This window comes from Dreissena polymorpha, chromosome 14, assembly GCF_020536995.1.
Source record: "Dreissena polymorpha isolate Duluth1 chromosome 14, UMN_Dpol_1.0, whole genome shotgun sequence".
Classification (NCBI taxonomy): Eukaryota; Metazoa; Mollusca; class Bivalvia; order Myida; family Dreissenidae; genus Dreissena; species Dreissena polymorpha.
Genome location: NC_068368.1, coordinates 15,181,638 through 15,209,315, shown reverse-complemented (window position 1 = coordinate 15,209,315; position 27,678 = coordinate 15,181,638). Strand labels below are relative to the sequence as shown.

Below are 27,678 nucleotides of genomic sequence, written 5' to 3'. Positions count from 1 at the left end.
CTATCCATGTTTCAAGTTTCCTTAAACAATATCAAGAACTTTTAAAGTTATCGCAGGATCCAGAAAAAAACACCATTTTCAGCAGTATTTCTAGTCTATTTGTTGCCAAATCAACAGGAATTTTTGACGTAGGAACAAAATGAAATGACATGCAAAATGTCCATATTGCCATCTATCCATGTTTCAAGTTTCATTAAAAAATATTAAGAACTTTTAAAGTTATCACAGGATCCAGAAAAATCACCATTTTCAGCAGTATTTCTAGTATATTTGTTGCCATATAAACCATAATTTTGACGTAGAAATAAAATGAAGTGACGTGCATAATGTCCATATTGTCATCTATCCATGTTGCAAGTTTCATGAAAAAATATTAAGAACTTGTTAAGATATCGCAGGATCCAGAAAAGTGTGACAGACTGACGGACACACAGGGCGCAAACCATAAGTCCCCTCCGGTGAAACCGGTAGGGGACAAAGCATATTTATGTTAGGGTTAATGTAAAATATGAACCACACACAATGTTGTTTGTCTAATGTTAACAATATAGTATAAGGTAAGGTCAATTCATAAGCTCACATAAAATAAACTTTTAATTTAAGCAGTTTTATGATCTTGTTACACCGACTTGCATGCTTACGGAAACTCCTATTAAAAATGTTACCGATTACTTTGTCATTCATGGAGTCAAAACATGCGAATACAAAAGCTGTAAATTAAATATTTATTGAATGTTCTTAATCCAGTAATGTCGCAAGGCTAATGGAAAGTGACATCCATTCCTGTTGCATAGCTACTGGATAGTGATATACAGTCGTGGCTCCTAGTTTCTTGATTGTGAAATAAATTCGTATAGCATAGCATGATATATTGAAAGTAACATACATCGGTGTCGCATAGCTACTGCATTCTAAAATCCATTCATTTCTCTTACATACCGAAAAGTGACATTCGTGCTGTCGACTGGTTACTGGATAGTAACATTGACTTAATGCAGCAAGTAACTGTAAAGTTACATCCATAAGTTTCGCATTGTTACTGAATAATGACATTCATTCTTGTGGCATAGTTGTTGAAAAGTGACATAAAATCGTGTCGAATAGTTATTAAATAGTGACATCCGTTCGCGTTGCATAGTTACTAGAAAATGTTATCAATTAATGTCCTATCATAGTTACTAGATAGTGAAATCAATCTTATCTTATAGTTACTGGATGGTAACATCAATTATGTCGCTTAGTTACCGGATATAAACATCAATTTACATCGCATAGTTACTGCAGTATGACGTACATTCGTGTCTCAAAGTTACAGAATAAAAACGCTCAATAAGGTCGCATTGTAAATGACCAGTGAAATTCATTTGTGTCGCATGGTTACTGGATTGTGAGATCCATTCTTGTCGCGTAATAACTGAATAATGACACCTAATCTTGTCGCAGAGTAATTGAATAGTGACATCCATTTTTGTTGCATGATAACTGGATTTTTAAATCCATTCGTTTCGCATAGCTATCGGATAATGAAAACCATTTGTGTCGCATATTAAGTGGAAAGTAACCTCCATCTTGTTACAAAGTAACTAGCTAGTGACATTTATTCGAGTCGCATACTTTTAGTAGATAGTGACAACAATTGATTCCCATAGTTTCTGAATCATGACATCAATACAGTCGCTTGGTTACTGGGTAGTGACATCAATCCTATCGCATGGTTACTGGGTAGTGACATCAATCCAGTCGCATGGTTACATGGTAGTGACATCAATTCAGTCGCATGGTAACTGGGTAGTGGCATCAAAGCTGTCGCATGGATACTGGAAAGTGACATTAAACCTGTCACATGGATACTGGATAGTGACCTCAAACCTGTTGCATGGATACTGGAAAGTGACATCAAACCTGTTGCATGGTTACTGGATAGTGACATCAAACCTCTTGCGTGGATACTGGGTAGTGACGTCAAACCTGTCGCATGGATACAGGAAAGTGACAACATTCCTGTCGCATGGACACTTGATAATGACACCAAACCTGTGGCATCGTTATTATTTAATGACATCAGTCATGTCGCATAGCTACTGGATAATCATAACCATTCATGTCGCGTAGTTACTGGATACTGAATCAGTGTTTCAGATTCATTTTGATAAAAAAACTGGACATATGCATAATAATTTTTTAATATGCGAAATCATTTCGCACTTTATTTAAGTATTTGAAGATCCGTAAATGCTCAAAATAAACAAATACTTCGTCAAATAACGTTAACCCATTAACAATCATTATCCTGTATTGCAATAACCAAAATTTCCGCACAAGATATGGTCTCGTTGATTTAACGAGATACAAAATGCTTGTATTTACTTTTTTTTGGAACAATATATTCCATTTGAATTTCCCGCAACGACATCCAAACATTTACAAGCGAATGTGAGATTGGCTGAAGACAGCGTCGGAATCCTGACACAGTTTTCAGAAATAAGTACTATGTTCTTAATGAGAAAATGGCGGAGCTCAAGCGAGGACGTCCTGCGTTTATTGTCTTATTGAAGATGACGAAGACTTTTGTCTACAAGCGGTTTGCAAACACAGTTGAATTTCCGAAACTGATTACGGCAGGTGCAGATTTCTGGGATAGCTTGCATAAATTATGTAAATTAAGCCAGCCTGAGTAAATTCGATCCTAACTCGAGATCATCCGTATAACGAAACAAGATAACATCGTGGGACCATTCAGATGCTAATTTGTAGAATGATTGTGTATTGATGTTTTGATACAAATGTTACTTGTTATAGGGTCTTTCTAGTGTAATTAATCTTAGTATGAAATTGTTTGTTGTTGGATTTTCTTCTAAAGCAATACAGAATTGAGAAGTGTTTACGGATCTTTATTTTTTTTAAATAAATTTATTGCCTCGTGTGTGCCCAGTGTGTTGTAAGAATGACCAAATGAACAATTTTCAAACCGTTGCGCACCATACAGGTTTAGTGTTTTAAACGTTACCAAGCAGCTAACCTAAACTTATTTATCGTATACAGTTTTTATTGTTATGTCTCCCTTCGAAGAAGTAGAAACGTATTGTTTTGCTGAATTTCGGTCGGTCGGTCTTTAGTTGGTCTGTCGGTCTATCGGTAGACCAGTTGGTTTTCGATCAATAACTTTTGAACGGATTGATTGAGGTCGGTTGGGAAAAAGCCAAGGCCAAAGTCACTGTCACTGTCACAATAAAAGTTGAAATTGCTTCCGATCAATAACTTGTGAACGGAAAGACTGATTTTTTATACTTACCATGTGTATTGGCGTTGGACATTAGGTGACTACCATTGAAATTGGGGTCACTTGGTAAAAGGTCAAGGTCAGTATCACACGTAAAGTGAAAATAGTAAAGAATCAATACCTTTCGAACGGAGGGACCGATAAGCTTGATACTTCCCATGTGCACTGGCGCCAAACAGTAGACGGCCCCTATTAAAATTGGGGTCACTAATAAAAAGTCAAGGTCACTGTCACACTAAGTTTGAAATCGTTTCCGGTCAATAACTCACCATCTTATTCACCGATTGACTTGATAATTCCGATGTGCAATAGGCCTTGGACAGTAGATAACCCCTATTGAAAATAGGATGAGGTCATGGTCACTGTCACAATACGTGTGAAAATCGTTCCCAAGAAATATCTCGTCAACGAAATGACCTTTAAGTATAACTCAGTTGTGTTGCACGAAAAACTCCCCCCCCCAAAAAAACACTATATGAAGATCGCTAAATAAATTATCATACACATAATGCTGGCTCGTCTTGATTAATTCACATGTACATTATTTTTTTTCTTTATGTGTTTATGTGCGACTTCAATACAAACCAATAGGGGAACACAAATAATTCGAAATGAGCATAAGTCTTGTGGAAAATAATTTACACATACATGTCGTGTCTTTTGTTTGCCATATTTTAATGATTTTAATATGACGCATTAAGCGAATACTTGTACCATACCTGAATACGTCTTTATAAAGCAACGCGGGAACATCAAGGAAACTCATTAGTTATAGGTCAAACAATCGTATTCAAGTACAACAGCTTAAAGAGTGGGATTTTATTTGTTAAAATTGGTATACCATTATCAAAAATGGTGTCCGTATAGAGTTGACATTTGGAATAGTCATTTCTGCAAATGGTTATCATGAGGTTCTTTATTTTTCTTCCCCGCGTTCTCTGACACGAACGGCTAATACGTGGCACCAGGCTTGTTGTAATCTCGTAGGAGCGTTTCCGATACCGATTTAAAAAACAACATACGGGAATGCAAGTTTTTGCATTATTGTTTAAATTCCTGTTTTATTAGATATTTTATCAAAACATCGAGACAATCGTTTGAATTTTATTTGATTTAAGAACGTGAATGCGAAATACAGTCCAGGAATAAATGTTCTGTTTTGAATTTCCTGCCATGCATGTTTATTTATTATAAAACTGTGAAACGAATTAAATGATGAGATATTGTTGCAGTGTATAACAGTTGGTTGTTTTATATCAATTAGTTTTATGAAACGCAGAGAACCATATAATGTGGTTTTGGAAACAGCAGTGCACGAGCATTGACTGTGTCAGTCTGTGGACTATAAACGCGATAAAATGATCAACGATATAAAACACCATTTTATAAAATGTGACAACGTATTAACAACTTAAAGTGTATATTTAATGTGCAATGTTTATCCCTATGCAGATGCTAGTTACAAATGAATACTCCTTAATAGTCGCTGCGTACTACTTCTAGACAGTGTAATATATTCTCTGAAATGTACGTTACGTACTAATCTTAGACAGTATAATAATAGATGCTATCGGATAGTTTTTTGACGCACATTTGTAATGACCCGATCATTCAAAAGTGTTTAAATAAAAGATTAAATTACAACCTCTATATAAAATTGTACCTTAGCCTAAATAAAAAAGAGTACGACTAATAAATAAACACGTACTATTTTATTAAGTTGACACAAAATGACGCTGCGCCTGAAACGCGCGTGCTGAGCGTTTATCAACTTTGATATTGTGTCTTCCTTGCAAGTGACAACTCAACGGTTCATTGTGCAGTTTATTAAGAATAGTGGCTTTCAAGACTTAACTTATCGAGCTTTGTTTTCACCCTTCCTCTGCATTAAATTGATTTATTAGATGTCGGATGTAACGCAAAGCAGGATTTATCTAGAAAATAATGTTTTATTTACACAATGTTACAAAATGTTTCATTGTTTCATATTTAACTAATATTAATGCAAATATATTATTATAGATACTATTGCATTTCTCGGCTATGCTTGCAAAAACAACATAGCTAAAGATGTTAATACACAGAACTTAGAAATCATAATCTAAATAAAACTTAAACAAGACAGCGTATGCCATAAAGTATATACAGGTGTTAGCGTTTTTACCCTTTATTTCATTTATTTGCATCATTAGGAAATCGAAATACATATTTCTTTATGTGTATGTTTATATTTCCTGTAATATACTTTTTTATATCATCAATAGAAATATAATACAAACAAGCCATAATAGTACATATCAACTTAAATTGAAAATTACATTTTGAATTGACATACTAATAGCATCCCTGCAGCAATTCACATATCATAACAAAATAGTTTGAGACAAATATACCCGTAATCAATGCTTACTAACATACTTTGACAAACTATTTAAGTAGTTTGATACTATTTGATACTTTAGTATGCATTTGATTGAACCTTTGTTGAACATTAAAACCTTACGTGAAAGTACAAGATTATTAGTTAAGTAGGTGCAATACTCTCATGTCAAGAATACGGAGTAATGCATATCAACAATCGATATAGATTGAATTACGTAAGTTATTCTGATCATCCACAGAATAAAAAACAAAACTTACAGCCATATGTTTTGTATAGTCTAGTGATTTTAAACGCATTTAAATTATGACCAAACACAAACGAATTTGAATTTGACAAAACAAAAACAGGCAATAATATCGCACTTGTCAGCATAACAAAATACAAACACAAAACCCCTTAAAACAAATAACGCTGAAAACAAACAGTTCTCAATTTTAAATTATTGAACACTGAATACCATATTTGATGGGATTTAGTCATTTTAAATTCACATACGAAATTGGAAAAATAACATTTATGGCATTTACTTCAATGGTACTCATATCAAAAGCTAAACAGAAATGAACACATTCAATTTGATTGCTAAACATGATTAAAACACAACATAGAAATAATTACCACAACGGCGTTTATTGAAAATAAACTAACGATTCCAAAAAGGACAATCAAATGTCAGGGGAAGCCACTAAGCTCAGCGCTGACTAATTCTTATATATAAATGAATTCCATAATTCACTAATCCTTTAAAAATATTCACACAATGCGTTGACACGAATTCAGGACACTCGAGCCATTTGTCAGTGCAAAGATTAACGGAAAATGAACAAAGCTGTAAAGTTGTCCTGGTTTGTTTGCAATGTTTTCGTAGATTTTGATGTATGGATTATTTGTTGAGACAAAACGTATGGAACTATGAAACATGTACAATACGTTGTATTTACTTTCTAACGCATAACTCTACTAGACTAGATAAAATGTGCTCTGGTTTTAAAACGTCAGATTAGTATACATTAGGATCTCGGTAAATAAGAAATATGACGTCATCCCCGAAATATCTTTTAAATATATTTTGACTCCTAAAATCATTCTGACTCTGTAAATAAAATATAAAGCTAGTATACACCGTAACCAAATGTACAATGCATTTGAGTCCGGCAATCTACAGTATTACATTTTATTGTTTAATGTGGCTCTAAGCATATTGTATATGCCTCTTGCTAATGAGATACTGACAGAAATAAAGAAAATAGGTAAATATACACACAATAAATAAGAAACAAAACTTGTGCAAAAAATCAAAGTCATGAAGTTATATATATTATTTTTCGAAATTATTAATTGGACTTGATTGCTTGCAATTGTTTGGTTAGTTAAATGAGTTCCATAAAACAGTATCAAAATGAATTAATATTATATTCGGTGTGCAACGGATTCACAAATATCATTAGAATATGTGTAAAACAGTTACGCAGCTTTGTATTTACTAGATAATACAGAACGTATGTGTCACTGTCAAACGGTATGTCTTTATAATCGTAATATATTTGCTATGGTTGTGGATGTGACCTGTAATTAAGTCAAATTTAGTGTGTTTTCGTAATTAAGAACACACTTACGACCGAAACAGGGGCAAAGTCGCTTGTATTCATATTCTCTTGTATAGCATGCACAAGCAATGTTCGAATTAAGGTTGTATAAACATCGCTGAAAAAAAAACGTTTTTGTACTTAAACCTTACTTGGTATTCTCTATGGACCTTATCGTGGCGTCGTTCAGAACAAACATTGAAAATGAAAGCATGAACTATAATTGAGCAATTACATGTGTACACAAATGGACTGCCTCAAAAGAAATCGACGTGCAAGTTGAATTATCACGATTCATGACAAGCAATATTCCTGAAAGCCCGGGAGGTTTGCGTTATCATATTGCAAAACAACTAACGCAGAAAAATATTGGTTTTTATGCAAGATTGCAGACATTGTTTTAAGAAAACGTAATATCTAAATTGAAAACGCGAAGCACATCTCTTGGGAAGACAAGCGTTTGTTCTCGAATGATTACAATTCAAAGATTTATTATTATATTTGACTCTTCATACTGAAATCATTACATGTATATCTTATAATTGTATGTTCATTTGGACAGTAAATTTAGCAACACTTGCAGCGCGCTGTTTTCATTGCAACCGTTTATTTCCCCCAGCTAATAATGATCGCCACCTTGTAACAACTGTGTGTAAAAAGCAGGGTTCCAGGCAGTGTTGACACAAACTGAATCTTACAATTTGTCATTAATACGAATAAATATACGATACAACGCAAAGCAAAGATTTGTCAATAAGTGTCAATTCGTGTTGTCTTAATTATTTTCAGGACGTTCTTAAAATTATTCTGTTCAGGAGAGATAATTCGAGAATTGTATATGTCGTGAACTGCAGGAAAGGAGCATTGCTCTCGAGAAAACAAAGTATGTTCGCATGCCAATCTGGGACGACAATTTCCACTTTTATAGTATTTATTAGAGAGGTCTACGCCAAAATCCATTTTAAGAGGTAAGGTTTGTACATATGTTGCATGTTCGAACTACTCATGCTTATTAAGTACGACACTTAAAGTAAATTAGTTAATACAAATAATGAAACTCGGGCTGATGGGGCAGTAGTGCAATCTTATTATACACTATTTCGTGGACCTTTATTTAAGGTAAGTTACCAATTGCCAAAACAGTACGAAACAGCACGATACAAAACAACACACACACATGGAAGAATAAAGCTGGGGTTGGCTTGTTTTCCAAGAAGGAGGCTAAATAAAAGACGGCTCATAAGGTCGCTGTGTTAAAAAAGCAAAAAGGCTGTATTATATTACTCCTAATGCTTCAATGTTCGAATTGCTTATTTTTTATTATTAATTAATTATAGATACAAATGTCAGATCTGAACTCTTAAGAAATAGTTCAGAATATTTAAGGTTATATACGATTCCAGCATATTAAAGGGATCTTTTCACGCTTTGGTAAATTGACAAAATTGAAAAAAGTTGTTTCAGATTCGTAAGTTTTCGTTTTAGTTATGATATTTGTGAGGAAACAGTAATGCTGAACATTAACCATGCTCTAATATAGCCATTATATGCATCTTTTGACGATTTTAAAACCTAAAAATTATAAAGCGTTGCAACGCGAAACGATTGAATAATTTGGAGAGTTCTGTTTTTGTCGTTAAATTTTGTGAAACTAAGAAAATTGCTTATATAAGGTATAAAATACGTCAAAACGTGTACTCGGCGGAATAGCTCAGTAGGCTAGAGCGTTTTACTTCAGGACTCTGGCAGGACTCCAGGGGTCACTGGTTCGAAACCTGCTCCGGGCAATGTTCTTTTCCTTTTTTAATTTTTTTCTTGATTTTTTACTGGAGCTTTTATGATCCAATGTTTACATTTATCAATATAAAGCATTTAATGAATAAGTTAAAAAAATGCCAAAATCTGTGAAAAGGCCCCTTTAAGTGATTTTTAAGACAGTTGCATTAACTCAAGCACACTTTTAAGTCCAAAAATGGTATCTTCAAAATAACCAAAAAAATATTGTTGAAATTGTTATTTCTAAAATTATTTCAAACAAAAGAGTATAAACACATTAACAAAAAACAGTAAGCAGCACTAAATGTGCTAGGTATATGGTATGTTGTTGAGACTAAGACTAAATAGTTCAAACTGTTGACGAAAAGTATGGATATATGGTATTATCATTTCCATTTAATGTATAATATTTTAATTGTTTGTTAGTTTTAAAGTTTCTTTTTAAGTGCTGCATCATAAAATGTGTGTTTATCACACAATGTTTATCATTTAACACTTATATAATATCCCTGCTTGATGGTAGGAATGATCAACAAAGCTGCCAAGTCAGCTGAGAGGTACGATACTGAATAATAAAAATACGATATGTTATGGTTGATCAATACAAAGTTTGGAATACCCAATGTCGAAATATCTATGCAACGAGTGACACATGTTATCGTACATTATTTGAATGAATAAATGATACATCAACAAGCGCTAGCGTAATATTCAGTAATAAGAAAGAATGAAATCATGTAGCCGTACATGTAATAGAAATGATGGATGGCATAATGTGTCAGTAATATTAACGGATAACATTATGTGTCAGTAATATATATGGATGACATAATGTGTCAGTAATATTAATCGATGACATGATGTAACAGTTATATGAACGGATGACATGATGTGTCATTTTTACTAATTGATGGCATAATGTATCAGTAATATGAATGGATGACATAATGTATCAGTAATATTAATAGATGACATAATGTGTTAGTAATATTAATGATTGACATAATATGCCAGTAACATAAATGGATGACATAATATGTCAGTAATATAAATTGACGTTATAATATGTCAGTAATATGAGTGGATGATATAATGTGCCAGTAATATTAATGGATGACATAATGTGTCAGAAATATTAATGGATGACACAATGTTTCAGTAATATGCACTGATGCTATAATATGACAGTAATTTGAATGACTTGTATTATGTAGCAGAAAATTAAAATTGGATGACATCATGTGTGAGTTATATGCATGGATGATATAATGCATCCGTAATGTGGATGGATGACATTGTGTCGTTTATATAAATGGATGATGTGTGTCCGAAATATTAATGGATGTCATAATGTATCAGTACTATGAAAATGGCCGAACGAAACCTGACACCCAAGACAACATATATCAATAATTGTAACAAATATTTAGTTTTGACCATAAACAACCTGTGTAATTCATGTTGTGTTTTCGGTATTTGTACCTAAAATAAATGTTCAACGTGAAGCAGTTTATTTCATTTACAAGTCTTCTGATTAATTGTGACTTGAGCATTTCTTCCTACCGCTCACATACTTTATATACAAGATACATATCGTGCCTCATGATTGTTGTTTGGTGACAGCATCTGTCAATTATATGGAATATGTCGTTGAGAAACACGACACTCTAGGACGGTTTCTTAGGAAGTGTGTCATCACATTTTAAATAACTACGAATTTTAAGGATTATTTTAGTTTGGAAGCAATTCTTCGCACGTAAATTAACACGAATGAAAAATGGATCGATTTATTATGTTTTGAGTTTAAGGTTCAAGTAAACAACACCGGCTTACAATCCTTTTTTTCACTAGATATTTTCTTCTTCATTATGTTTTTTATTAAATAAAATGCAACGGTATCCGAGTGAGGGCTAAGCCAAATGAAAAAACTGAAAGAGTTTGCTTAGTATGATGTAAATTTCATATATATATATATAACCAAAAGTAAAATGGTACATTTTACTAACATGTATTTATATCTGACATTCAGTGCGAGAAAGTTTTGATTTTAGCAAATATTGATAAAAGACACATTCACCAGTGCGTGCTTGATATCCATGGAGATAGTAAGGTTATTTTGCAGTTATCAATCAATGATTTTGCATCTTTTCATTGCACTAGAATACTTCAAATAAACAGGTGAACCAATGAGTTTTAACCAATGATACTTTGTGTAAACAACCTATTTATGGAATAAAGGCGCTGAAATTCAAACATGTAATGCAGATACATTCAAAACAATTTTTTTAGAACAAAGTTCACTCGAGTTATTTACCAATATAACATGATATGCTGTGTGTCTTTATACTGTTTGGAATGTAAAAATGAATATTTGTTTATGTCGCCTAGGAGGTTTCAATAGAGTTGTAAAGGATGACTTATTTCACTATGTTGAAGTGTCCTTTCACGTTGCCTAACCACTTTCACGGAACCTAACCAAAGGCACTCTTTGTTACTGAATCAACGAACGCTTTATGAAGTTGTTCAACAATTAGCTTGGTTAATTTAAAATCTGGCATATATGTAACAAACGTAATACACAAGGATTATTTCTATGTCATTACATAAAAACACGTATTCAGGCATGTTATGCAGTTTGGAAAACTTTCGCATTATAATTATAGTAACTGCGAACAAAACGGGGCGTTCGTAATTACAGGTTCAATTTTGACCTTAGAAATGTCTACTGTCCATGAGATGATCACAACAAAATTTTAGCTGCATCTTTTCAAATATGAAGACCAATGGTAAAAAGGTGCTCCCTTATAAAACCAAGGAACTGTTCTGATGAGGACGTGTTAACTTGGTTTCACTATCAAACTTCTCAAACTCTTGGTATGCATTCTTAAGAACAAACCATAATCCTTTTAAAGTTAGCCCGGCTTCCATAACTAAACATTTTATATCAGAGTCTAAGCATGTTTTACGATGAGTTGGTTACAAATGTGATTTCTATATATTTCAAATGGTTTTACTATATCCAAATAAGGACAGAAAAATCTTCCTTTCTAAACAAAGTCGTTTTCAATGTGTAGCATATCAACACTCTCCTCTCTACTCTTTATTCGCCAATTAAAAAAGTTCGATAGTATTTCAAAGTTGTGCAGCAATTACGTGATGATGATACTATTGTTTTTCGATGCACGAGAGACGTCCGGAACATTCATAAAAACAGTATTGTACTACTTTTAATATGCACACATTTTAATGAAATATATTTAACGCGAACTGGGCATTATATCTGTTGAAATATGATGACTTAAAAATATATGGAATGAAATATTTTGTATTCCGAAGCATAAACATTTAAGTTGATAGTGGATAGTTAAATCTTCTCGACTTCTGATAATATGCATGCTGAGGCATACTATGTATAAATGTTTTATTTACGTTCCAAAACGGATGAATTGCTCTGTTATAACAGTTTACTATGTGCTCACACATATATTTGCTATTTATAAATATACGAGAACTTAAAATTTTTAGAGTGAAAAAAGGATTGTAAGTTGTAAAAGAAAAAAAAATATTTTGAACATAGAAACAAGCCCTCGTGCATTCCAGTTAAATGTACTAAATGTCGTTGTGCTAAATAAACTAAGCTTTATTGAAATACTTTAGTTACATTTATACAATAATTTTAATTAACATAACGTTACCAACAAAATACAGCTGCAAAAACATAACCATTACACACATCGGATAATAATCTTACAACAAATGTAATAGAAAAACAAACATTTACATGCTAGCTTAATAGCACATACACTTATCAATTATAGTATATAATTTGAAGTAATTTATAGTATTGAAACCCCTAACATCATAAATAATTTACTTGGATAAAAAAGTTATGGAAATAAAATAAAATATGCATATTTATTTTGCAATATTGCAAAGATTATGATTTTCATTTTTTTAACAGATGAACAGCTCATATATTTGAATCTAACTTTAACCGTACGTTACACAGCTTTAGCAGTGTAACCCTAGAAAAGTATAAGTTCATGTTACATATTTAAAGAACAGGGAACAAATGCAATCCAAACCACAAAGTATTTTTTAATACGAAACAACACATGTCTAGTCTTGTTCCTCGGGAGATCTGCATGCATTTTGTCGCGGCAATGACTGACGTGGGCTGCTATAGGACTTGCTGGTGAAAGATTTGCTTTGTTGCGGCCCTAATGACCCAAGTTCGAGCCGAAGACTGCTGTAAAACCTGAACGGCTGATTGCCATTCCCTCTGGAGTCGTTCTTTATGGTAGCTAATTCAGTTGGACTATTCTCGATGGTCTTTTGATGGCAACATACTTGCATAAAAGCTTTTCTAAAATTGGTGTTAAACCAGCCGTAGATGACAGGATTAAGACACGTGGAACACATGGCTGCTAGAAGGCAATAGGCGTACGCATGGATGTAATCTCTGTGAAGGAACAGCCTGTAGTCGTAATCGGCCAATGTGTTGAGAACGGTGAGAGGCAGCCATGCAAGTGCGAATGATGCAGCAATCGCTGCGAGGAGTAACACGTTACGCCTCTGTCGTTTGATTTCCCGTATCATACGATCTACCTCAAACTCCGTCTGAGGATTCTCTGTTATTCTGTACTTTAAAAATCTGCAAATCTTCGAATGGAGAACGGTAATGATGATTAACGGAGCAGCATACTGAATAATCATCACAAACGTGGAGTAGGATTTCCGAAGCACATCTGATGGCCATACTTCCATGCAAATATTGAATAAATGAAAATTCATGCGCTCTGGGAATACCGTGCGTACTTCATGATATGTCAGCATTGGGATGCATAGTACCAATGACGTCATCCATATGAGAGCGATTACGTAATAAACGATTGTGCGATTGTTGGAGTCCTGTTGAGCACACACGATGGCTGAGTACCGGTCTATTGCTATGGCCACAATAGTAAACGTCGACACAAAGACGTCAAGCGTTTGTAGCGTCGGACTGAGTCGGCACATGAAGTCACCGAAGTACCAATTTTTGAGAGTCAGGCGGATCAACGAAAATGGCATGCAGGCTACGCACATTATTATCCCGCAAATCGAAAGATTCAGAATAAGAATATTCCTAGGCTTTTGCAGATGCTTAAAACGGATGACGATGTAGCAAACAAAAGAGTTACCGATGATTCCTATAACGATTGCAAGGCAATAACAGAATATCAAAACTGCCTCTGAGCTGCTGCTTAGCCAATGGTCAGAGGTCTGAAATTCGTCTACAATCTGAAGACACGTGCTATTCTGCTTCATGTTTTCGCATATATCTAAGTGAAACCGAAAACCATGGTCCGTAACATTGTCCACATCGCTGTCATCAACCTGGCGAGTTTGGTGGTGGAACGAGCGGATGCCAATATAGAGATGACCGAGATGGCTGCCACTGTGGCTATTGGAGACGTTGTCTGCAGACAGACGGTTCAGCGCCGCCGACATGTTAATGTTCCTAGATTCAAAAGAATTGTGTTAGTTAATAACGTTTATTGGAAATACCGTGTAGAAGTATAACCAATAGCTAAATATGTATACAAATAACGTTAATACAAATACAGAGCTGAAATACAACCTTTGATTATTATGTTTACACTTAATTGAATCCTTTGTTTACATTATGAAACTTTAAATAACAGATTAAGTTCCTGTTTGCAACTTTACAACATTTGCGAATATTTAGAAATATACGTACATGGAGAACTCTATGTGAATGTGTGTGTGTGTGTATTCATAAGATTCTGTGTGAAAGCAGTACCTTTAAATAAATTCATACAAAATCAGTATTATAATCGTTCTACACAGTAATCAAAATAACCGGCTACGTGAATTAGTTTGACTGACATTGAATGTTTGTTTATAACAGAACTTGTTTTAAGTTCTTTGGCAACAGCAACGCGTATCATAATAATTTAACAAACTTACTTTTTAAATGTATGCAATACAATAATACGTGTGTAGTTCGTCAATTTTTGCCGATTCAGTTTGATTCTCCTTTAATACAACTGTATCTAGCGCTGTAACATTTTGCCTGAAGACTTGCCATTAGATTACATTCTCACAGACTTGTTCCAGTGGATGTCTCAAAAGAAAGACTTATCGGTTTAGAAACTGTCGATGGGTTTAACACATTTGTCCTGATGTCGAGTGGAATAATGAGCCATAAAAGAATGCATTAAGAACAATGATTCCTTCTATATTAAAAACTCATAAATGCCAACAAGCTTCTGTCAGATGGTATCTGATATATCACATTGAATGACCTTAATTGAAAATGGCTTGATGTATCAAAATATTAAAGCACTGTAATATTTTAATTTATACGAACATGTAGCATCTAATTTGGGATTAATTATCATAACAGGTCCTATAAGTCTACCCGATAGTCCAATGATAAAAATAGATAAAAGCGAGTTTTCAAAATTGAAGGAAAATCAGTAATTAAGTGTAGAAATGTTGAATATAAACGCCAAGTAATTATTACAATTAAAATGATTACCGACCGTTGTCCGTTGATTGATAATTGATTAAAATTCTTTGAGGTACACACTTTTTAACTCAGTAAGTGCAATCATTTTGTATTATTGCATATTTTTATATTTATAAACTTGCATCGAAATAAGCCGATGATATCCGTTGTTTGATTTACGTTCCCTAAGCTCCATTGTCAAAATCCGTTTCAGTTTTTCATACAATATTCAAATCACGGTTCATGAGGTATGTTTTTTATTTCAGACCTAAGAATATTAAATTTGTTAATGTGTTACCAAAAGTGATATTAAATGATTAACGACTTTTTAGTATAACGCTTTTCAACGTTAGTAAACCCAACTATCTCTTCTCTCTCAAAACTAAAAGTTGCAAACACGATTGGATTAAACTGACAACAACAATCAGTCAATCAGTTGTCAAAAGTAAGTCGTCATGTGTTTTTTTTTGCTTCTCCATTCACTTGTCCTTCAACTCGTTATGAATTAATACATTTTCCGGCTGGATATCAAATTTTTCTCTTGGGAAATCAAGTTTTTTGACGTAGCAAATTGAATATTACATTAAATAGTAGTATACAAAATATTATACGCATTGGAAAATTATAAACAACAAATTCAATTGGCAAAAATTCCTACATATGCGATGGGAACAGTGTCAATATTGAATCCATATCGATATATTTATGAAATGGCTAAGCTAATTGATAATACATGTTGAAGAGCGATGCCAGATGATAATACAGAAGAACACACCAAGTTATTTACTCACTGCTTATCTCATTAATAACACATGTTGTGGGCTATGCAGGGAATATAAATAGCGGACTACCATCCGTATTTGTCTTTCGCATGTCATGTTACTTCGCTACATTTAGGCATGTAGCTATGCACAAGATCCCGTCGGAAATCGACACGTCGGCATCGGGTTTTCCAATCTATATTAATACACTGTTTGTCAGTAGAGGGAAGATAATTAGAGTAGGAGATTCGGCCGGACGTAACGGTCACACAATGAGTTATTGTAATGGGGCCAAAAGGTCATTACATTTAACGTATAGTTTTGATTATTTTTACGAATTTTGGAAACGTTGTGTTGAAAATTAATCAATAGAAATAAATCGTTATGAACATTGAAAAGGACTTTGCGCATGTTAATTATTATCAGTGTCAAAGATTATGTCACATTTTTAGCGGAGTATTGCTTTGTAATGTTCTTGAAAACAATGTTCTGGAATCAATTACAAGTTAACCTCTTCGATAAAAACGATTGCTGACTACTGACTTAACGTACCTATCTTCGTTTTTCCGTCAGTTAAATGTCAATGGCCTGTATTCTTTACTGAAAATTACAACCTAGTGTCCGTATAAAATAGCGAAAGCTGATAATTTGCTCTTGAAAACAATATTGATGAATAAAAACCAATTCCCAATGACCTTTTGTTATATGTTACTGTTCACAATGATCTGTGTGGCAGCAATTATCGATAATCCAGATAATGAAATGCACATAAATTAAAACGTTCAATCTAACGAACCTGCTTAATACGGCGCTCTTAATAATTGTTCATAGTTGAGTTATTATTTTCCTTTAATTTTATGGTGTTTTACAACAATAAATACATATAACTGTCCTCACAAATATCTTCGCAGTTCATACAACGATATAGCGAATGAATACGTTATATTGAGACCCAATTGTATGTATAAATACAATTGCAATTGCATTAAAATATGCGGCTAATAAATAAAAATAATGTGTCTTGTATTTACACCTCTTTACTATAATTCTACAATTATTATTTTTTATTCATCCCTGTCTGAGAAAAAAAAGCTTTCTGTACACTAAACAAGTACCTTATTCGAAATCTGAAAATTAAACTAAATGGTGAGTAACTGTTATCTTTTTAAAAAAAAATTACTTTATAATCATGAATTTTATCTTAATTCAATTAATTATAACCATTATTAATATTATTAATATCTTATATTATTTAAATCTTACATTAATGATATGCTTCCTGACGAATAATGAATTTTTTTGGTAAAATAAATAATTATTAAGTGACAAATATTATATTTTAATTAATAGTTTTAACTGACTGAACATGTAAGTAAAATCGCTTTATTTCTGTATCAAATTGATCGGCCTGTCGGCGTCAATTGCTTTACCTGTCGAATACAATTGTATGCATAATATTTTATATTTTCAAATACATGTTTACCATTAAATCCATGAACTATATAAACTGTGATTTTCCTACAAGGACGCACAGAATACGGTTTTTTCCCACACAACATTTGATGCTATTTAGCACATATTTTGATACTGTCATAATCGTATGCATTAAAGCTATTTTCGCGTGTTTTTATTGTAATTGTTTTTACATGTTCATAGGCATCAAAACAGAAATGTGTTTCCATTGTTGCATTGTATCGTTGTTCATTGTTGTTTTAAATAATGTTTATTTTCACGGATGACTGCTCCTTATTTAAAGTGCAAAGTTAAATTATAATATAATGCATATATTATTATTTCAAAATAAAATGTCTTAAATTCATGTTTTTGACAGTTTTATTTAAATCCGTCTTCGTTTTACAAAGCTAATTTATTTCAAAGTATAATATAACATTAATGGTTTTCCGTTAACATAAAACGTTATAATAAAAGTTGTTATCAATGAAATGATTAAGGCTTTTAAAAACATCTCAAGCATTTCCAACCGCTGCATGCTTATAGTTCAAGTGTTACTATATTTGATTGAGCGAATGTTTCAACTATCCAACACATTTTATGACATGCTCTCAAAACAGAAGTTCATCTCTGTTAACTGTTTGATCACGTACTATTTGCAACCTAAATTACAAAATTAAAATTGCACATATTTAAATGAATTACACATTAGATTCCAGTAAATTTCTTAATTTTTCCCACCTGTGCTATATCTGTCCTTTACATCAATTCCAAAGCATTATCCGATAGACTCGTTGGCCGCTGAACAAGCAATAAGCGAATCAAACCTTTGCAGGAGCTTTTATAGCACATCGTCTCCTTGCTTAACGACGTCATGGCAGATACGTTCGCGACAATTTGCACCATGTTCTCCTGTCATTAACACGTTAGACGTTTCCGTTCCATCATGTATCAATGTAGACTAGTATATACAGTATATGAATTTCACATGGCAATGGATGAAATAACTGTGTTTTGGATGTGATATAGCAGCATAAACTTAGACATTATATGGGTTTCACATGGTATTTTTTTTAAATAACTGTGTTTCTAGATGTGATATATGAGCATAAACTTAGATGTTTCGGAAGTAATACTGTTAATTTGTTTAAATACTTAATGTTACGTTATTTAAAATAAGTAACATATTGTGTGTAAAGTTCCAATACAGTACGTTTGCGAATTTTAAAAAACGTTTGAATGTCTGGTTTAGATTAGTTTTTGATCATGCGAGACCAAGTCAATAGCTCGCTTGTGTTGAAAGAGCAGATAAATATGTTAACGACAAATAGGTGATGTTCAAATGTGTCACAAAAATCATTATATACTACGGAAAGCCGTTCTTGAGTTATCACTCTTATTGCAATGTTTTCGTAATTGCTATCTTTGGCTTTCACTTGCGCATGCTTAAAGTGATAATTTGTTTTTGTTGCTGAAAACTGATTCCATCTTAACCCGACTGAGTGTGATTCCATTGGCGGTTCCTTTTTTATGGCGTATGTTCGTGAATTACTAAATCAAGATCAAATTTCCCCCTCTCTCTATTGTTCTCATTGAACACATCATATATCGCGCGTCACGTAACAAAGTCATCAATCTACCAGACCCGTTTTTGTTACCATGCTTTCCAATTCGGAAACGGTTCTTTATTATCATCATAATCTGAAGAATGATATGATCCATTCCAGTATGCATAATTTACAATGAATATGGCAATTTAAGACGGAATAAATCGATTTGCAAACTCTACTACTGTAGCTAGTGTTTTCGAATAAGTGATTGTAACTGTCAATGATTTAAAGCGAGATTATACGATTTTTAAATGTGTTAAATTGCAATATATTGATACAAATACGTTACAATAACACACAATCGGCAAGAAAAATTGTACATTGAAGACGAATTTCATTAAATGCAGCAAAGAAAGACAAATTAGCACCCCGAGCCGATTGTGACGAAGATATTTCGAACATATTTTCCAGCTTTTTAGTAAGTGTTTGTGTGTCGTATGAATATATATCGTTGCAGGAATTTAAAATTAACCGTTGAACTAAATTTAGATTCACATCGTACGTGACTTACATGCTGGCGAATTCGACTGTACAGACATTTTCGATTTAGAATTAAATATTTGGCTTATTTTGCAATTTTTGACACATGTTCTTCTTAACTTTTATTTTAATTTATATTGAAATATATGCTTAATAAGTGTTTTAAACATTTTATTAAAATTAATAAATATTTTATAAAATCGTATAATCTCGTTTTAACGTCACTGAAGCAAATTTGATCATTGGTTGATAAACAAAGCAGCGGTTATATAAACATAATGGTTATCGGTACATTATTTTTGAAATTGCCTTTAACACTATGTGTATTATATTAACTGCTTAAACAAATTTATATTTGAATAACGCAATTGAAACCATGAAGTCATATAATCATATAATTAGTAAAAAGAATAAAAACGAACCTCCAGATTGCCAACGTTGTCTTGAGAACATGTCTTTTAAACAGTGCATAGAAGCATACGTCGATTAGTCTGTAATTTTCAATCTAATACATCTACTTTTAAGAAGACCTTTGTTTACAACCAGTTTAAGGAGCTGTCGAACAGCGATGATGAGCTGTATATGATCGTCGTTCCCAGTAATGGTCCGTAAAAAGTTGTGAGCATTGGTCTGGTAAAAACTTTGCTTGATGTCATTTCAAAAACTGTCGTTCCGGATAAGCATATGTATTCCTAAAAGACGAAATCAGGAGCTTCACTTTCCGCAATTTAGTGAATTTTGCGGAAGGTATGTACGTATCCAGAAATAGAAACATCGTCTATGATGCCATGGTTTCATTAGCAGCTATATACGTTTGAGGAAATGCTTAACTCACAGGTTTTAAAGGCAATTTCACAAGCAAAGTAGTATCCTCCTTTTAAGCATTAGCATTGCTTTTGGAAAAACGATGTTGTATTCATGTACATAGCGCATGTGAATAAGGGACATTTTTCAGGCTTAACTGAATTTTCGCTACGAAGAGACTGTCTTTAAACGAAACATACCATAAAAGAAACGCAATACGCTGAAAGTGTCCTTTATAATTAGCTTATGCATATAGCAAAGCAAACACATAATAATAAAATAATAAAAATAGTCATGATTATTTCACCGTCGTTACAAAAAATCGACTAACATAAAGACAAATAACAAATCTTACATGTAGGTTACATAAACATTGACACTCAGGAGATATCGTAAGGAGACAAATAATTACTATTACCCTTTGGTTAATTGTTGTTTAAGGCACGCGACCTGTGGTCTATACAATACAAACACAACATATGCCTTATAAATTTAACATAAAACATAATCACAATCGTGAACACAACCTTGACAATGGAAAGATAAGAGAATAACACTACTTAGCACTTAGCCTAAGGTCACATTAAGCAATTGAAAACATTAACAAAACAACGGAAAATACATCTAAAAAGCAAATAAACATGGTCGAACACAAGTATTTTAAATCTTGTGTTATATGTTAACATATATTCATCGTTTCCATTACATTCGTAGGCGTAGAAACATAATTTGCAAGAATCGCAGGGGAAATACATGGCGAAAATATCCCATAGGAATATTGCAAATAAAAAAAGGAATTAAAAAAACCTTACAAAACAATACCAATGTATGACTGGATAAAGATATTATCTTTTGACTAGAAAGCTAAAGTATAAAACAATCGTCAAATCTATCCTATATCGAGGATGCAATCAAAATTGATTCTATTGACATCGTATATCGTAAATGCAAACATGTTTTTCTGTATTAATTCACATATATGAGAGTTTTTCATTACCAAATACACAGCGCACAAATTTTATGTTGCCTAATCTTCCAATTTAAAGTTTGATGTTTTAACTTAAGTTGATATCTAACATGTCTTGAATATGGCCCTTCAAATTGAAAATTCGTTTCCTTGCAAAACAGACTTCCATGATAATCCATGATATGCATACAATCACTTGATAACCAATAGAAATAATATATATATGAGCACTTTGTCAAACAGAAAGATGAATCACAACCTAAGCAAATACCACTATATACAGGCCACGCTCGCACAGCTTTTTCTCTGTGGGAGGAAACAACACAACACCGTTTGGCATCAAATTAAAATCGCAGATACAACAAAAAGGGAATGGTGTTTTAGAGGTAATTCGGTGTTTAGTCAAAAGGAAGATAAAAACACGGGTAAATACACTTGAGAACATCATAGAAAAGGCCTTTGAAACACAAAGATATTAAATATACCATATTTAGAGATAGAAGAAACTATGATACAACTTGATATGCACATAGTGCATCCGTCTATTTAAAAGGTAGTTGTAAAAGAAATATACGATGTTGATGGACTGGGCTTAAAGACAAAAAGTAAACAATATTTAATAATTTACATTTAATTTATATTTAGCATGTATATAGCTATATTTCGAAACAAATATAAGCATATCGTTTCAAGCTATCTTTCATATGGTCCTACTCCTTTGATAGGTCACATTTATCAACAACACTACGAGTGAAATACAAGAAGGAAGGATGAATTTATATTCGTGTCACTAGTCATGACGTATACAGAGTTCAACTTTTAGTTAATGTTGGTTGTAACTACCATTTGTATCAGTTTTGCAATCAATATAACACACGATTTGCATCAGTCTTCCCTAACAAGCATTTATATCGACAGGTCTGTCTGCATAATACCTGTATTGCACTTAAATTTGAAGTCTGTTCAAAGGCCTATGAGTTAATGTTTATATACATGTATTTTTTATCAAAACCTCTGTGCCATGTGTGAGGACTGCATTTTCTTAGAACCTCTTAATCCATAATGATTTGCATAGACCGTCCAAGGCGGCGATCTCAGTTTAAGTAATATCTCTGTGATTTTTATTGCTTATTTTTTTTGCAATTGTTGCCTGCTATATTTGAATGATGACATGTTATTATAAATGTTTTACCTGCTGGTGCAGTTGATGTATCATTTGTTTGTGTGTAAGCTAAATATGGAGATACTAAATTAACACCGAATAAGTATTTTCTAATTGCATACACAAACATTTTACAGGATTCCTTTATAATACATGAAACTCATTAAACACTAAACACTCTAAGGTTTCTTTGTTGTATCATTTATATGTTTACCCACGCGTGTAAATGCACTTTTAAAATTTAAAACTATTTTTATTTGGTGACATTTCCCGACTCAAATGTGGGATAATCCCCAACAATAGAGCAAGTCAAGTGCAAATATGCGAATTGCACTGACCATATAGACAATCCCAGAAATCGATAACTCCCGAATAGCCGCCCCTGAATACTCGCGCGCGCCTCCTAAAACGGTACTGAAGAAAACAACAGGGACATGAATGTTTGTATAGGTCCCTGAACAAAACCAAGAAGGCGAAACGATTTTATCGAATATATTTGAAGATTTAAAAAGTTTCTGTTATCGATCCGATTATAACATAATTGTTCGTTTTCTTAATATCATTTATTACGCAATTAGAAGAAAAAGTTAAGGTTCATCTGCATTCAATTAAGAGTAATAAAACTCAGAACGAACAGGGACCTATTTGTATAGGTCCCTGGCGAGAATAAGGTCTTGGTTGGCATTAAACATGTTATTTAAAGGTGACACGTGATATTTTATCTTAATTACGGTATTTACTCATGTGCAGACATGTGGTGTCAAGGGCATACCCATAAACGCTTTAAATACACAATTGGGACATCGCCTCCCATTGAACGGATTATTTCGCTCCTTTATCGCTGTTTTTTTTGCAAGGCCTTTATCTTGCTGAAAATAATCATCTATAAAAAACGAAGAAAAAAATAACTTATTTTTTGTGTTTTTATTTTTTAATCGTAAATTTAGACTTTATAACGAAAATTGAATAAAGACATACGTTTAGGAAATATAGAGAACACAATTGGAACTATTCAAGTTTATTTAAGGCTCCATATTTTTCATGTTGAACATGTTTATCGTGAATTAAGTTGTTATTAAGAAAATTTAATAAATAATGAAAACAGTTTGGAAAATATTGAGACAGCCCAAAACAGTTTATTTCAGACTATAAACTTTGATAGTTTATGTTACACGTTATTATAATAATAATATAAGAAAGTTATAGGTAAAAGCTGATATGTCCTTTCAATAAAAAAGTATGCCATGTCCTGACATCTTACACAGTTTTGCAAATGAATAGCTCCGGTACTTGTTCATTTAGAATCACAAAATTCATATCCGGCTAGTGATTTTTGTATTAGCTTGAGAGCGATTTTTGAATAAAAGAAATTGCTAAAAAGCTCTTTAGTTTTAGACTCAACCAAAACATACTTTTAATTAAAAAAGTTTGCCTCTACCTGAAATCTTACAGAGGTTCGCTAATGAATTTTTTCTGGACCAATTTTGTAATCACAAACTTCATTTCGGCTATAGATTTAAAGATTACCTTTAAAATGACACTTACAAGGGAAATATTAATAACGAAATGGAAAATGTTTAGACAAACAAAGATATGTACTATTCTATATAAAAAGTCGGCCTCGGTCTTTAATCTTACAAAGTTTCTTTTTGAATAACTCCGGAACTATAGAAGTACGGCATTTAATAAAAATAATAAAGGCTTAAACAAAGGCAGATATCAACTTTTCAATAAAATTGTCTACCTCGTCCTGAAATATTTCGAAGTTACGCTCATTTATATTTCCAGCACTATTTACGCTCAAATCACAACGTTTACTTCGGACTTAAGATATTTCTATAACCTTTATAATTTTCATGGAATAATTTTAGTCCATAAAGAAATAATTAAATTTTATACAAAGGCATTACTGAAAGGTATGCTTAAAAACCAAACACGGCCTTAAACATTACGTGTTGTCACTGATTATTGTTGCAGAGACACATATTTATAAATCTATCATGTATTTTTCTAATTTAACTTATATAAGCGGGTGTATACTATGATAACGCTGTAATCTGTCAAATTCTTTAGTACCGTCAGGATCAGCGGGTCACGTGATAGCCAATATGGCGGCGGTCAATTTATCGATTCTGGGATTGTCTATAATAAAATATTTTACATGTGAAAGCTGAAGGCAGAATAACTAAAACTGTTTAGGGCTGATGAAGGCGATTTCAACCAAGACAATTAATTCTTTAGAAAATATAATAACATGACCAAAACGCCTACTTCTCACACCATCCTTTATTAAACCGCAGTTACCTTTTGCATTACGAGCAAAAGAAAATCTGCATAACAGGTTCAGAGCGCGTCGCATTTCATGGACACATTCGCTCAGTCAATATTGCTATCCTTAACGTCTGGCATGCTGAAAACTTGGCTGCAATTCAGCAGTATTAAGCATTTCTACTAGACGAGTGTAAGAAGAACCAAACAAAATGTTTACAAAAAGAAGCAGCGTTCTCAATTGCAATAATGCCTGGCCCTTGCGACCTACCGACCCAAGATCACCGATCACGTTTGTTGAAATTCAAATGAGCCTTAGGATTTGGGATATTCCTCTTCCAGCTTGAAAGATTTGATATTCGATACTTTTATGAATATATAAAATACATCACATATTCCGAATTAAGAGAAAATCACACATTTATTGCATGATTTATTGCAATACAGCAGTACACACAGCACAACACTTAAAATAAAGTCAGTGCCATGACACTGTTTTGGAATTTAAACTACGTTTAACTTAGTAAACAGCTAGGGACAACTCAAAGATACGCAAGGCGTTTAAATTGAATTAAGGTGTCGTGAGCTCGTATTGGAATTGTCGCGTAATCGTTCATTGTTCATGGACGACACATAGTTACTAACAATGTTCATCATTCTTAAATTATTGATGTGTAGCCTATCATTCGATTTCTCGTCATGCGCGTATTGCCATAATGACGAGACTTGCGTCAACTACAATTTTGCTGTATCGCGTGTGGGACAAGTTCGTCCCTTTCTATTAATGTTAATTTCTCTGCATAATATGGGATGGAATATTCAACAACACCTTATATCAGTTTTTAGTCCAATTTAATGTCTAACATAACTAATATTTTCCAGTTATACAAATATAGTCTGATCAATAGCTACATGATTGGAATTTTCTCGATCCGTACACCTCAAGATCTCCGCGCGGTCTGCCTTATCATGACCAAACATTAACATTATTCAATTGAATATTAATTTTGAATGGTCAAATGCTTCTTATTACTGGTTGGTTAAATTGCACCCTGGGACTGGATAAACTAAATCGTTCAAGTTTTTACATGAAGAACGTTTCCCGTTGAAACGCTTTGTATAATCAATGCAACTGTGTGTGTCCAAGGCAAACAAAACACCACCGCCCAAATCCCTCAACAGCGTCCACCCCTCCATTGTTGTTAAACATACACCATATCTAAATATACTTTTCTTTAATCTTTCATCTATTGATAAAGTTTTCCAATATTTTGAACCCGTATGTACATGAAATTAGCCCAGATATTGTAAATCTTATGATGAACAAATCCTCCTACAATTTCCTATCATATTATTAATATATATATGTAATTAAATGTCTATCATTTGTTATACTATATAAACATAACTAATTAGTTTATTTATCTCTACGGGGTTATAACGTCACAGGAATATTGAAAAAGCATTTTATTCGTACAGGGATATCAGCGATTATATTTCTGTCAGAGCTAAGTTGGATGGATTGAATTTAATTTCGAAACCGTCATTTACCCCTGTTAATGCATTTACATGCACTCCTTATCTTGCCGTAGAAAATGGAACTGTTTCCACTGAGTCACTTCGTAGATGATTTATCTGATATGCTTCACTGTAAAGTTTAATTATGTGCATGCTTCGGTTAAACACTATACTTTTATTCATATACAACATCATCATTTTTTGCAAGGCTGGCATAAGTGGCGTCATTCAATATTATTGTAAAACTATCAATGGGAAAAAATGATATAATTATGAGGTAAACGCCTTTTGCAAACTTTACAAACCAAACACATGTAACTTATAATGTGTTACGATTAAGTATAAATGACAGGTTGTATTTTATGGGTTATATCTTTATACAAACGTTTTCAACAATTTTTTATCTACAAATAATACTTGCGGCATAACATAAAACAATTAAGAGCAAATCAGTGTTGTTTGCACCATCATTCGTAGACACATATGGTAGCGTAGCTTAAAAACAAACCATTATATTATATAATTGAAAATATTTCTCATGTTTTAAAGTACTATTGTATTACAATTGTATTGGAATCAAAATACTGCATATTATTTTAGATACAGCGATTAAGCTAAAAAAGAACCAGGTAATTGTATGGCACTTCTGTTAAATGTTCGTAATAAATTAATGGGAATTTTCCATAATTAAGTTGTCAAGTTATTTACAACTGACCCTATTCAACTTCGAATATAAAGTATGCCCAAAAATTTTGATTTTAACTGTTAACATGAATGTTTTAAAGGAGGAAACAAAGGTTTTCTCTTAAAATGTTTTCATTAAAAAATATCGATTTTTGTGATTGCCTTTCTGCACGTCAAAGCGATTAATTTCAACTGCAGAAGAGAAAGCATATGTGGCATTTTTCAAAATTGCACATCACATAACATTCAACAATTCGCGTGTATTGATTTGGAATGTATAGTGTATAAGACTACCGTTTTATTTGATTTACACATGTACAATCAGACGAAAAAAAAAGAACAAATATGATTTAATAACCGAAACTATAATTAAACACCATTTTTTTGAAGAACTGTTCATTTACTTTGTCATTTCAATATGGAAATCAAT

At 32.8% G+C, this 27,678-nt stretch overlaps 1 protein-coding gene across 1 annotated transcript; it reads right to left on the bottom strand.

The window, feature by feature from the left end:
• Positions 1-12,884: 12,884 nt before the first annotated feature.
• On the bottom strand, positions 12,885-18,556 carry LOC127858801 (neuropeptide Y receptor type 1-like). The gene is made up of 2 exons (XM_052396088.1): positions 18,497-18,556; positions 12,885-14,528 (listed from the first exon to the last, which is right to left on the bottom strand). The coding sequence occupies exon 2, from the start codon at positions 14,516-14,518 to the stop codon at positions 13,145-13,147; it is 1,374 nt and encodes a 457-aa protein (XP_052252048.1). The 5' UTR covers positions 14,519-14,528; positions 18,497-18,556; the 3' UTR covers positions 12,885-13,144.
• Between the last annotated feature and the right edge of the window lie 9,122 nt (positions 18,557-27,678).

Coding starts and splice junctions, on each gene's coding strand:
- LOC127858801 (XM_052396088.1), bottom strand. CDS start 14,518: ATGTCGGCGGCGCTGAACCGTCTGTCTGCAGACAACGTCTCCAATAGC.